The 14,795-nt window shown below is 36.3% G+C and overlaps 1 protein-coding gene across 6 annotated transcripts in view; it reads right to left on the minus strand.

The window, feature by feature from the left end:
* PPARG (peroxisome proliferator activated receptor gamma) overlaps positions 1-14,795 on the minus strand; it is a 127,106-nt gene that overhangs the window by 66,399 nt on the left and 45,912 nt on the right. The window contains exon 1 of one of the 6 annotated variants that reach the window (XM_080914061.1): positions 1,963-2,101. The exons of the other annotated variants lie outside the window; for them this stretch is intronic. Within the exon in view, the coding sequence (XP_080770187.1) occupies positions 1,963-2,044 (82 nt within the window). The 5' untranslated portion in view covers positions 2,045-2,101. Of the gene's footprint in view, positions 1-1,962; positions 2,102-14,795 lie in introns of those variants that run through there. 6 annotated transcript variants of the gene reach the window in all.

The following is a 14,795-nucleotide window of genomic DNA, read 5'->3' on the forward strand; positions in this document are numbered from 1 at the left end:
AGCACACCACCAATGCTGGCCTTGGATAGCTAATGATGGTTATATATTTGCTTTATGTCTAAGTTTATCTGTTTTAGAAGTGGCATAAATATTTAATGGTCAACCACAAAACACAATAGATGCAAGAAACAGTTTGTTTGGCTTTAATAGCTCAAATTTTTAGTAGAAAAACATTTATGAATAAACAAGATGACCATAAAAGCCAAAGTTCAAATTAGTAGCAAAGATTATATTTTAGTAATTAAAATATCAAAATTAATATGTTAATACCTTAAAAGACTGTTACCCAGGCTAGCCCCCAGCTCCTGTTCACGATCGATCCTTCCAGCACAGTCTCCCAAGTAGCTGAGACTATAAGCTGCAGCAGCATACCGGCAAATAATTCTATTTTGTACCATTTTGATGAAGAAAGTAAGTTTTAGTTTATTAGAGAGATTGTAGACTCAGAGAAATTACAATTGGACAAAGTCATGGCATAAAAATAAGAGATTGGTATGGAATAAAAATCTTGATTATCTAACCATCTCTTAACCAGCTTTTGCCCTCTAATGCAACCGGAAGTATTCATTGTGCTATGTTCTAGACAAGTTCTTTTCAAAGATGCAAAAGTATCAAAGCTGAAATCAAGAGCTATTTTATAATGTAGCCAGGATATTCTTTCTCAAGGCAGGCTAAATAAACCTACTATAGATAGCGATCACTTTCATGACTTACAGAAAAAGACAATATTTTATAGAATATGAAACTAAATTCCTGTATAAGAAACTCAGATGATTATATATACATAAATGAATCAATGATAGGACTAGGGGTCAGATTAGGATAGATAGTGAACTCAATCCTGAGTTGAATTCTTAGCAACACACACACACACACACACACACACACACACACACACACACACACACAGAGAGAGAGAGAGAGAGAGAGAGAGAGAGAGAGAGAGAGAGAGAGAGAGAGCAGGGAAAAATTTCAGAAATTTATTCACTTTAAAAACTGATTTTTTAAAAATTGTGACAAATATGTTCAAATTTTAAGCTTCCAGAAAAATTTAAAATGAAGCCATTTACTTTAACCAACAAATAACTTCATTTTAATATTTCTGCACTTCTATTATAAAACAGTCACCCTAAGTCAACAACCTATTTATATGCAATCTCTGAGACAAAAAAAAAAATAACACAAATAGAAACACTAGAATAAATAAGAAATGGTAAAATAAAGGAAGCTGTTAAGAAACCCCAGTAGAAGGAGCTATAGAAATAGAGAATGTAATATTTATAGTGGACAAGAATAAATGTTGGGAAAGAATTTTGTTCCTGTGCAACAAATCTGAATAGAAGTAATAATAAATTGTTTATTCATCATGCATTGAGCCTTACAGAGACCTCATTTTCTTAGTGTGTAAAGTGAGAGGCTTAGAACAGATAGTCTTCCATCAGGCATTATGCTTGGAGTATCCTGAAAACTCTAAAAAGAGAACTTAACATGTCCCTATACTCTAGGAACTTGCAATTTTTTGGGGAAAGGAAGATGTAGATTTCAAAGTACAATAAAAAATACTTGAAGAAGAACAAAAATTCTACACAAGGGATTAAAAACTGCAATGAAAGATATCTAACACAATAACAAGAGAGGCATCTGAATCTTCAAGTGTTCTGAAATGCTCACCCACATTTTTGATATGTATGCAAATGCAGGAAAAAAATCAACAGGTCTGGTTTTGGATATCAAAATACTTTTAATGCTTATAATTCAGGAGATGGAAGTCGTACACAGAGATAAACCATAGATTAAATTAGGATTCTGTGCTGAAGGTTCTGAATACATTTACGTGATCACCATCAAAATGATTGAAGGATTAATATACTATATGAATACACGTGGAAAACACACATGCGGTTTCACCCACACATGAGTGCCCGAAGCATCCCTTGCAACAATATCAGGAATGGACTTTACCTTGTGAAGTGCTCATAGGCAGTGCATCAGCGAAGGCACCATGCTCTGGGTCAACAGGAGAATCTCCTAGAGTTTCACCCATAACAGCATAAAACAGAGATTTGCCGTAATTCACACTGGTGTTTTGTCTATGTCTTGCAAAAGACCGGTTGGTTAAAGGAAAAAGGCTTGTGGTCATAGAGCTTATGAATATGCTAATGAGCCAAGACACCAGTTTTCAAATATTTAGGAGAGGTGGGAATAAACAGAAAGGATCAGCCTGAATTGGCTGGCACTATCCTGATTGAGAGCCAGCTGTGACAAAATGGTGTGTCATAATGCTGTCTGCTGCTTTGGCAAGACTTGGTACATTACAAGGAAAACGTTGCTACACTGTCTCGCCAGTGACCCACACATTCAGTGTTTTGTGAGGGGCGTGAACTGTACAGTATTTGGAATTACAAGAGCAGAGATTGTTCAATATTGATTACTTTTTAATTGCAGTAAAAAACACACCACTGGTTTTTAAAATAGAAAACCTTAATCTTTAAGTTACAAAATACTAGATAAACTCATTTGGCCAAAGTTTTTCTTAAGTATCCATCTTTGGTTGAAACTTCTAAGCACATATCTGAATACTCTTGTATTCAAATATGTACAGATTCTTATTTGAGATTTTGTTACCCACCAGGCTACTGAATGATACACTTCTAAGGTAATTTATCCAACAAGTTTACAAAAGGTCCAAGATGTTACTGCTATCCAAATTCTTTACAATGAAACAGTGGGCAGCATAAAGGCTGGTGAAGTTTAAATTTTATATGTCAAACTTTGTGTTTTAAAGTTGTCTATCAATAGCAACTGCAGTGTTCCAGTGGTTGGTGTTTAAGTGATAAGCGCTATGTCACAATGAAAAATGTATTATCCCTGAGAATAATGTATTACCAGAAGAAAAAAAAATTACCCTGCTAGGTTGGCAAGGAATTGTGGTCAGTTTTGTAATCAGAAAAACTCTGGCTTCTTGCTTAAGGCCTTTGCCCTTTTTGGCAGAAAGAAAATTAGCTGTGCCAAACTGCTAACGTGGGAGCAGCCCTTGTCACATAAGTGACCTAATATAATTCAGTGACTTGTGGGCTTTACATAGGGCAGTGTATCAGATGGCAATACTTCCCTGAATTATAGTTATCCTGATACCCCCAAATGGAATAACTGTATATCTAGTTGATCTATGTTGAGTAACTATTTATTCTTCAAGGGGACTAGCAAGAGTTTCTCTGTCAATAATTAAGCAATAGCTCAATGGAAGAAATGCTCACTGGGTCTAAAAATCACTCAGTGAATTGAGAAGTTGGCAATTACATCATTTAATGACTCTCCCCCAAACATTACTAAAGTAATCCAAGTTAAAGTTTCTCAGTAGTCCAAATGATAGGGCTAATAATCACTATGTAGGCTTAGTTTTATCTCTATTTCATTTGAATTCTTAATAAAATAATCTCTCTTTTTTTCCTCAATGCTCAGAAGCTTCCTAAAATTACAAAGTAATAAGACATTGGATGGGATCACAGACCTAGGACACAATACTTAAGGATGGAACTCACAAGTCAAAAATCAATCACTAAATCAATCATTAAAGTCAAGAACAGAAACAAATTTTAACAGAACGAAACAAAAACTGGACTCCTATTCTATCTATCTATATGTTCCTATGTGTTATCCCTGGCATGTGTCTAGAATGTAAAACTTCAGCTTCATTTCCTATGAAGATCAATATACCACTTGGTTCTCTTATTCCTGTCCCCAGATCCTGGTTTAACTTTTTAAACATAGTTGAGGGGCAGAGGTGTAGCATATTGGTAGAGCTTTTGTTTGGCATGTGTAAGCCTTGGGTTTGATCATCCTCAAAAGGGAAACATTTATTAAAACCGTCTTAAGATTTTGCATGGGTATTTGAAATGCTAACATTTGGCAGAATGATACTATTTTGCAAGGAGTGTAAAAAGATGAGAAAGGGAGGCTCCTGGGTAATAACTGTGTCCTCTAAATTAAAAAGACAGACAAGGCTAGCCCTGGAACTCGAGTCCAGTGCTCGAGCACCATAAAGATGGAGGAAGAGGAGGCTTCTTCCTTAAGGGGAATGTTAATGAGTACCTACATCATCTTATTTTCAATACCAATGACTACGGTGAAAGTGGGAGCTGGTCTAGCAATACCTTCTTTCCCTTGTTTATACATTCTCTCAATACTGATGCAGCTCACTTATTTCATTTGACTTAGAGTGGATCATCTACATTTGGTTTCTAAGGTCAACAGTCTCACCTGGTTCTCAGATTCTGTTTTAGTCTTGATTATTATCTGGGTTGGGTCCCATATAGATACAGTCTTCCCAACCATCCCCCATCATCCTTTGGACTCTGCCCATTGATTCTTTTTCCCTCCCTCTCTCCCTCCTTTCATCCCTCCCTTCCTTTCACAAGACAACATTTACTTGTGTATCTACTGGTTAACTAGGCTTTCTGAGCCTCTACTTCTTATTGGGTGCTTGTTATTCGACCGCACAAATTATTTTAGCAGTTAATTATTCCACAGTACTTGAATCTGGTAACATTTACTCCCAGGACTGTGATTTGTCATTCTTCTCTTGTCCTAAGCTTTACTTGAAGCAAAAGCCTCTTGATCATTCTATTTCATTCATTTGTTCAAAAAATAGTTATTGACAATATAAGAGATGACAAGCCTTAAGCTTGCTTGGTGCTAGGGTACTAATGAACAAGATGTTTATGCTTTTATGGACTTCAAAAACAGCCAATAAACAGAAGTCATAGTTTAAAGAAATGCAGAATCTGACACAGAGCAGGTTCAATAAATGTTACTGACATGTTTGATGACACATTTGAACCATATAATACACAAAATACCCAAGTTATTAACAAAATAGTTACATGGCATGGATTGTTTAAGACAGCTAATGGTTATTACAATCTGCTGTTCTACCATATTGTGCTAGGTTGCTTAAGAAATAATTTGCTCCCATGGACATTTAGGTAGGTGAAAATAAATGGAGCCAATCTCATTTTTTCTGTAATTATCTATCCATTTTGTTATAAATTTTATTTTACATAATTTTCATTATTCATGTTAAACATTACTGTAGAAACCCTCAATAGAGACATTAATAAGCCTCAGTGACTTCAGATTTAATTTCATGCATTTATATCAGAAATATATTTGCTTTAGTAAAGTTGTTATTATCAGGGGACAGTACTAACACCAGAAAATTCATAACGTCATAAGGATTCTGACGTGTAGGGGAATGTCTATGTCTTCAGAACCTTAATAATTCTTGTGTCCTACTCTGGAAATTTATGGTGAGATTTGCAAAAGACCTTGTAGTTTTAACATTATAACATTACCAGTGTCTTATCATAATTTTGCGCCTCAGTGAAGTTGATCAGCATTGGTCCTATGGAAAAACTGCCAGGAAGGGTTAGAGTCAAGAAAAAGACCAGCTGGTACCAGAGAGGACTTGCATGGAGGATTGTAGTTTGTTTTGTTTTGTTTGTAGTGCAGATTGAGATGAACATCTTGTCTTGAATTTTAGAACATAAGGGGTATAGATTTGGTTGTGGGTTCAATATTACATTCTTGGTAGGAGAAAGAAAGTAGGTAATGAATTATTCAACAAAGAAGATGGAAAGCCTTTTTTGCAATGTGTTGCCAAAGTGAGCACAGAAAGCTGATTTATTACTTTCTCTGTGATACCAGATAGTTTGCTATTTGAGAAAGGCTGTGTTTTGGTTTTTAGTTTGTTTCTAAAGTCAGGCTGGCCTCAGACACACTTTGTAGCTGAGAATGATCGTGGATTCCTGACCATCCTGCCTCTGCCTCCCAAGTGTTAGGATTTCAGGAGTGCATAACTATCCCCGAGGAAGCTACTCTGTAATATTTATTCTTGAGTGTTAATTATGGAATCTTTAATTTGCTAAAAATAAAAACCCTAAATGTTTGTATCTTTGAAAGGTAATTAGATCTATAAACATGCATAATTTAATATTAAAAGACCCAAAATTCATTAGTAAAATTATATTAATATTGCTACCATTGCTCAGTGTTGAAATGATTTGTGTAAAAATTTTCTATGATTATAGAATTAATAATTTAATATTTAATAAAATTGAATTTATTATGCAGATGCCTTTAAAGAAAAATAACTCAGTGAAATGTTAACTTGAGTCTAGCAGCTCCAGTGGATAAATTTATATTTCAAAGAAGTTATCGACTATAATGCAGCAACAAAGAAAGCTTAGATTTCAGGCTCTTGGCTTTTTCACAGATGTGTTGTCTCAATTTTTAGAGCTAGGCTGCTCTTCTCTGGAGTGAGAAGGGGGGCTCTTTACAAAGTAAATAACCATTTTTTAAAATAGAAGACTCAATTAAATTTACTTTTTAAAAAAAACAAAAATCAGAATTTATTAGGAGGTGACAAAACACATAAGCACAAATTAATAATTTTTAAGTTAAATTTACTTATAACCTTCCATCATAAGGTAGTAACTATTAATGTTTTCTGGTTGATAGTTCTAATATATTTTTTTTTGTAAAATGAAATCCAGACATATGCTTTGTGTTCTACCCTCATACAAGCATTAAAATATCTGTTAAGGTTTGACTTTGTTAATGCACTTTTGTTTGGTTGGTTTTGAGACAGAGCCTCACTCAGGGTCTCCATATGCTGTCCAGATTGGACTCAAATCTCACCCAGGTCAGATTTTCTTCTTTCCTCAGAAGAATAATTAAGGTCCCTTTAGGTTATGATGATAGGTACATGCTAGAATGCATGTGATGATTTAAAATTTAGCAGGAACGCTCTGTGTTGTCTTCATATATAAGCCAGCATCACTTATGTCCTTTCTGCATCTGACTGATGACAAGGTGACAGCATAAAAGGTCATTTTATGCAGAGAAATGAGGCCTCGTAGTAAAATTAAAAGTCTTGAGAGAGGAGAAACAAGGCACCATAGTAAATTAGAAGTGTCAAGAGGATAAAACAACTGAAAACCTCCCTTTCCTCCCATTTCCTTCAAACGCTAACTTCTGTAATATTTGAAAGAGAGCCTAACCTGTCTAACCACTTTGTAGGGCTCAAGTAACAGGTATGTTACTATGCCTCTAACCAAAGACATCCTACCTAAACCATGTTAACTTGTCTTTGCATGTTCTAACACCTGAATTTTTGTTTTAATTGGGTTTTTAGCATGATAAAACACAATGGCCTATATCACCAACATTCATTCATATGACAAATCCTAGCCCTATAAAGCATGAATCTCTGTCAATTTGATTTTTATCAATTACTTTTTAAAGATCGGCTGCATAGATATTTCTTAGGCAATGTCCTGTTATGAGAGAACCACACTGGCAATCTACAGATACCACAGCGATTCAGAGTCACAGAACTACATCTGAGTTTAGATCCATAAACTACAACTGACCAATATCGAGATATGACTGAAGGAAATGTATAGACAGTTAGAATCACTGACTGACAAAACCTTGTACTAGGACAATTAATACACCCAGACTCTTCCTTTTTCCTATAAGAAAAATAAGTTTCAAAGGAATGAAATAATTCACTTACGTCATTACTCAGATAATAGCAGAGTCTGAGTTACAGATTGGTTCTCGATTCCCAGTTCAAAGCTACAAGCTGTACTTTATCTCATTAAGATAAAACAATAAAACATTAAAATACGTGTTGCAATCAATTATCCTTAAGTCTACCAGTCATAGCCTATTAGTCTAGCTGTATCTTCCTACCTGACTCACTTAATGTGAACGAATTAGCTATAGAAATCAGAGTTCACAACAGTTTAGGTCTAGTATTCTCCAGACAAAAAGTACTTCATAGGACCTTCTTCACAGGATGTGCTACTATTCAGAAGCAGTTCAGGAATTTGTTTTGCTGACAGATGTCTTCTTGCCTCATTTACAGATTTTACATTTTTAACCTAGTTTCTAAGGCCTTTCCAGTGTTAGCAGTACCCCACCTCCCACCATGGCATAGCCCCAAGTTCTTATGAGAATAATAATATTACTATGAAAAATTTTCTTTGTGGCAATAAAATTCTAGTGCAAAAAAGTATCTTAGAGCTGCACAGAATTTTTGTTTCCAGTCTGAAGGTAGGAGGTTATCTAAAGCAAAATAAGAACATAATAGCAACTATTTGATAGAGCTTCAGTATGGAGCCCAGCGGGATAGAAATGTTAATCAGAGGTAGAGGACTCTGAGGGTCTAGGTACAATCCTCAGCAATATAGGAAATGGGAGAGAGTTTGCATGTGTGTTTACTCGGTGCAGGAGATCAAGGTTTGCATTTCAGTGCTGAAACTCACAAACATCCTTACTTTGTTATCTTGTTAAGCCTATCTTCCCTCTTCTAAAGGATTTTAAATTATTTAAATAAACTAGTGCTTAGAATGTAATAGGGTTCCCCTATGCTTGATACTTGGTTAATAACAAATAACACACTATAAATAAAACCATGGCTAAGCCTAGGATCAATTCTCAAGCCCTCTTATGAACTATGAAAGAGGAAGGGGACAAGACACTGGCCTACAGAGCAGATAGTGAGAATCTGGTTTCTGTCCAGCTGTATGCATTGCATATGTTGAACTAAGTTGTGAGCAATAGTGTACCACCATTATTTTACAGATAGGGAAATTGAGTCTCGGGTTACAATGTCAGTAAAGGACAGAGAAGGGGTTTAAACTAGTGGAAACAGGATACTAGTGAGGTTCAGAGAATGAACAGCAGCTGTCTGAGTGGAACAGCATTGGAGGGAATCTGAAAGGAATTCAAGAACAAGAAGACCTGAGGTCAGCCCAGAGTAAAAGAGTGGAATGAATCAAGGCAAGGCTAAATGGGAGAAAACAGAGGGAAACAAGGGTACCGAGTACCCACAGCACAGTGCCTCAGACAAGTGTCTGATACAGAACTCCAGGGGGTAAGACAGCACTTTAGATGGGCTTAGGAAGCCTGACACTCAAAACAATTTAGAACTACTTTTTAAACAATATGATCCCCAGTAGAACAGTTTAAAGGCATCTCTGTGGTATAGATATGGAGCTTCTCAAGGAAGTACAGCATTGTTTACACCTAACAAGACCTTGGTCTTGGATGCCAATTGCTCTGAGATAGTCTTTCTATCTTCTTCCTTCACACTACACATGCTTCGTCATTCCTGTACTCAAAGGCTGAGGTAAGAGGATAGAAGAATCATAATTCAAGGACATCTGGGGTGCATATTTAGTTATTATTACTATTATAATTACAGAGCTAATTGAAATTGTTGGAAATTAGAAAATGCAGAAGTACTGAGTGAAGTTATCACAGTTCCACTACCTAGAGAGCATCCATCTTGAGTTCTTAGTGCTCCAGTGATCTTTCCCTGTATGCCTGTAAGATCATAAGCATAAACCACACATAGTAGTAGGTGTGACATTTTGTTGTTAAAATGAGATTTTGTACTTACTGGTAATAACTTGCTTCTTAAAGTTAGTAATCTTCATGTTTCCACTTAAGTTTTCATTTTAAACACCCAGTCCCTATCCGAATTTCTCAGGCCAAAGTGTTTATAGTGGGCTTGTTCCCATCTAAGCTTTATTGATAAAGATGAAATTACTATGAGCCTTCTTAAATCTAGCACAATTTCTTTTTTCCCCACCCCGACAGTCCCCTCAGTGTTAAAGGCCACTGAATAATCAGGCTGATGAGTACCCAGAATGTTTCACTTTCTGGATTTGACCAGTTACTTTTTGTGTCACCATTTATATTACTTCTCTATTCTCTGTGTTTTTAACAAATTGGACATTTTATATAAGGGTTATGTGCTAAAATTCAAACTATAAATTCTGTATACATGGACATCTTATTGCAACACAGCAGAAGACAGAGAGTCATTAGGGCTGGTGGTTCAAGCCTGTAATCCTGCTAGTTAGGAGGCTAAGGTAAGAGGATTATTCATCAAAGGCTAGGCAAGGCAGATCCGTGAGACCCTTTCTCAACATAAAAAGTAAAATACAGACTGGAGGATACTGCTCAACGGCAGAGCATTTGTCTATGATGATTGAGGCGAGAGGATCAATCCCCATCTCAATCTCTCATTACCCCCTTCTCCTACACACAGAGACAAAGAGATGAGAAAGCGAGAGAGAAAGAGAAATTGCATTAGTGATGCAAAGATCAAATACTAATTTGAAAACCAAACTCTTATCTTTTGGTTGTGAGCCTAGCCTTTAACGGCTAATCAATTTCTTCAGCCCACCAATCACCAATTTGGAATGGCAGTAGTCTGACCTCTCCCTTGTATGGCTATTTCTTTCTTCCTTGCTGCTAGAAAGCAAGCAGTTACTGTGGCATTTGTGTTCTTTAAAATGTATTTTTAAAACACTTGTTTATTTCCATGTATGTATGTGCACCTCTGTGAGTGTGCAGCACCTGTGCATGGATGCCCATGGAGTACAGAAGAGGGCATCAGATTCCTTAGGGCTAGAGTTACTGACATGTGTGAGCTGGGAACCGAATTCAGGTCTTCTTCAATAGCAGTGGGCACTCCTAATGGCTAAGCCATCTCCCACACCCTGACATTCAGTTTCAATGATCATTCTGCTTAGGCTTCTAATAAACTTGATCATCTGTTCTCCAAATCAATAATTTGAGTTTATGACATGAAGCTTTCCCAATTCTGTCATTCATAGATCACTCAGCTGACATTTCTCTATAGGAGAAAATGTTCCTTCAGTAAAGTTGTGTAATCACTATGAAGTGCAGTTCCTACCTAGAAGAAAGATTAAATGTTTAATGTTCTCTTTTATTAAAAGCTAGATAATTTCAATACATAACTTTCTTGGTTACGTATATCAGTGCCTCCTGTTCATCAAACACCCATGTTGCAAAAATATCATTATTTTATTTTTCAAGCTAATTTTAGAGAATTTTTATTTCCACTTCACTTTTATGACAGTTAAAAGTAAGACTTGTGTGCCTTGGTCCCTTCCTTTTTATCACACAAACACAAACAACTTACCAGCCCCCAAGTAACAGATCCACTGTTTTAGTTTTATCTGCGCTTCCATCCACAGGGAAGTTTGGTCTTTAGCAAGTAGTTTTCCTAAATGAGGGAAGCAGGGCTCGAAAATGAATTCAATGGGTGCTTCCAAAGTTATCTAGAATGTCAGCATAGTTTTGAAAATTCCTGACAAGTTTGTGGACTAATTAAACCACATTCTAACTATATACTTTATTCTTCATTCTTCAGGTTTCTGCAGTTATACCAAGATCTAGGAGGGAGGATATTCTGTTTATGTGTTCAAAACCACGAGTTTCATTTTAGTAAACATCATTTGAGATACTTAGAAAAAATTAATAAAACACAAAGAAAAGGAGGGGACTAAACAGGAAGACAGAAAAAAGGAAAAAGAAAAAAAAAAAAAAACCCCAAGTTTCTCAACTCTGAAATGGCTTTTCCTCCCTCATCTAAAACGAATATAAAATTGAGCCTTAACTCAGTCCCTCTAATTATGTTTTTGTTATCTATTGCACACAGTCAGATGAACAGCTCAAAATGCCTACAGTCACTCTGGGCAAGTTGACAAATATCCTACACATTGAAATGAGAAGTGGGAAGGAGGCCAGATTGCTTAATTGTTTGTTACTTGGGAGTCTGCAAAGGTGGACAAGCCAAAATCTTTATGGGGATCCAAAGAGAACAGCTCCTTCCTTAGGCAGCTGGAGAAAACAATGGGCCAGATTCTCACTCTGTGTAATCACAGAGGACGACTCCATTGTATAGCCCATTGTTTCTTTCATGTACTGCCTGAAGGGGAAGTGTATTGTTATCTAAGGGAGACCTTCCATAAGAGAGTTACATATGATGAGAACATAGCCTCTGGGAGGTTAGTGGAGATGTGGCATTCAGTTCAGGAGGGAGCTTTCAAATAACCATTTTGGGATCTGTGCACTTCAAGACCCATGCATTAAAACCAGGAAGCAGTGGTGACCAAGTGTGAATTCGAGGCTAAATAAAGGGGCTCTGAAGAGCTTATGGGGCAGGTAAACGAGCAGTTGGAGCTCATAGGTAATAGAAATGATAGGATGAGCTTTTCACATGTTGAAGAAATCCTAAGCCCATATACTCTAACCTCCTCTTTGATAATAAATGGGGAAACTGAGGCACAAAGAAGTGCTTCCTTTACAGATGACACAAACAAGGCACTAGAAGGAGAATGACTTGCACACTGCCTTTGTATAGATCAACCTCTAGTAGGCCGTGCATGGAACATAGCGTATTTTAATTGTCTGTGCAACTTATAGGTTGACTCATTTTTTGAGGCAAAAATTTCTATGAAACGAAATCTGTGTTTCTTAGGGTCTTGTTTGTTTCAGTGTTGGGGGTGGTGCACCCAGGGTCTCATGAATTCTAAGCAAGCACTGAACCACCAGTCCAATTCTACAATTTTAATTTTGCTTCATGTTGCTGACATAAAAATCCATCTTTTAGATTATCTGCATAATATCATAACTAAATTCTGAGACATTTCAATGCCACAGATATTACCACTTTCTTTGAATAAGGTTGTGAAGAAGGCAAAGGTAGAGTTTTAATATGAAAATAATGATTTTGCATTTACTGAAGGGTAAATGAGAGCTGGGGCTGCTAAAGAAAAGAATGCTTCTCAGCACAGTTCCAAAAGAGAAGAGTCCAAGGACACTGTAACTGTGCATACAGCAATGATAGCAGAAAGGTGATACATGGATGCACGGAGTAGAATTTCTATACCCGTACTTTACTTTTAACTTACATACAGACTGTCACTAAACTTGCTTTAGTTTCAATGATACTTTTTTATTGGATATTTTATTTATTTACATATGTATGAACTATAATTTGTAGAACTTATATTAATAGTTCTAAAACAGCTCTAAAATACAAACATGTATATTTGTTACATTATATAAACATTATATAAAAGCCTTGTAGATACTAAGAATTATAATTCCTCTCTTGAAACTTATACTTGAATAAATAGTGCAATACAGTGAAAAATTTTGACACCAACCAGACTTGAATAAATGGTGCAATACAGTGAAAATTCTTGACTATCTCTTTCTTTTCTTTGTTTCTTTCTTTCCTTCCTTCCTTCCTTCATTCCTTCCTTCCTTCCTTCCTTTCTTTCTTTCTTTCTTTCTTCCTTTTGTGCATTCGAGCTCTCACTCGTACGTGCGTGTGCGTGTGCGTGTGCATGTGCGTGCGTGCGTGCGTGCGTGCGTGCGTGCGTGTGTGTGTGTGTGTGTGTGTGTGCTTATGTTAGTGTATGCCATGTGTATGCTGCTGCATGTAGTGCCCAAAGAGGACTCTAGACCTTAGACCTTCTGGAATTAGATTTATACCTATGGTTGTGAACCAAGCAAAATGGGTATTCTCCAGCCTCCAATCTTTTCATTTCCTAAGTACAGAAAGGAGAGACATGGCTTATGAAGAAACACATAGCAAGTTAGTGACTGAGTTGCATCTAGAATGTAACTCTTGAATGGCCTGATTACAGGAATTTATTTTAACTTGTATGTGTTAATGTTTTGTGGTCTTATAAACAAAATGTCTCCTGAAATTGAGATGTGAAATATTCAGTTTCTAAATCATATTTTTTCTATTAATGGTCAAATTATTATTAAACTCAAATCTTTAACCTAGAATCTGAAGTCTCTAGGGGGAAAGAAAAAAAATGTTTTAGTTAATTTCAAGACTGAAGGACTGAGTAACTTGTGCCTGTGGTCCTGACACTTGGGATGCTGAACAAAGAGCATTGCTTACAAGTTTGAGGCCAGACTGGGTTACAAAATGAGATTCCCATTTCATAAAGAAACTAAAAGAAGAATAGGAGACAGAGGAGGGGAAGGAGATGGGGAAGAGAAGGGGAAAGAGGCAGGGCAGTTTAAGGGGGAAAGTGAGAGGCTGGCCTCAACCTTCAGTTATGTTACTAGATTGGTCTATGAACTGAGGTAAGTCATAACAGCTCTGGTCTCAACTCCTGGTTTTTCAAGCAGAGATAGGGAAAGGACAAGATTAGATGGCATCTAACCCTTTCTTTCAGCTCTTCTATTTGATAAATTTTAAATGCTCTGTGCTCTTGTCCCTAAACAATATTAGCCTAACTTATACATAGAATTATCATTCTTAGGACTACATGTGCACATGCACACAAATCCCACCCTAATCTCACACCTTATTGCTACTTCTAAATATTGTATGACTTAGGTTTTATTCAGAAGAATTTTCTCTTCTTGCTTGTATGCCTATGGCACACAGAATACTGAGTAGATGAATGAATGCATGTGTGTGTTCCTGTTTTATGTCATCCATTAGGACTCATTTATGGACTCATGGCTTCATTTCTACTATAATATTTAACTGATATATGTTTTCTTGGTTGACACCCAGTAAATGAGCATTCATTAGATCCTACCCTTTATTAATTACTCACTGTATAGAGTTGATGTCACACAACCTAGACCTAATTTATTTCATATGTCTGTTTAACCTCTTCATGGAATACTGTTAAATCCCTTGAAGACAGAAAAGAGTGAATTTAACTTCAATGGTAATTATTAGTATAACATTAGGCATTTAAGACTAAATTGCTTATTGTGACTGTTAAATCCCATGAAGACGATACACTATCTCTCAATGCCTTAGGAAAGCTTTCTACCCAAACTTAAGTGTCTGTAAGAAGCTTTGCCTTGTGTTTGCTTTCAGAAGAGGTGCCAAGAAAGACAGTTTTCATTCCTTGAAAGACTTT

Source organism: Micromys minutus (genome assembly GCF_963924665.1).
Source record: "Micromys minutus genome assembly, chromosome: 3".
In the NCBI taxonomy this organism is placed as follows: Eukaryota; Metazoa; Chordata; class Mammalia; order Rodentia; family Muridae; genus Micromys; species Micromys minutus.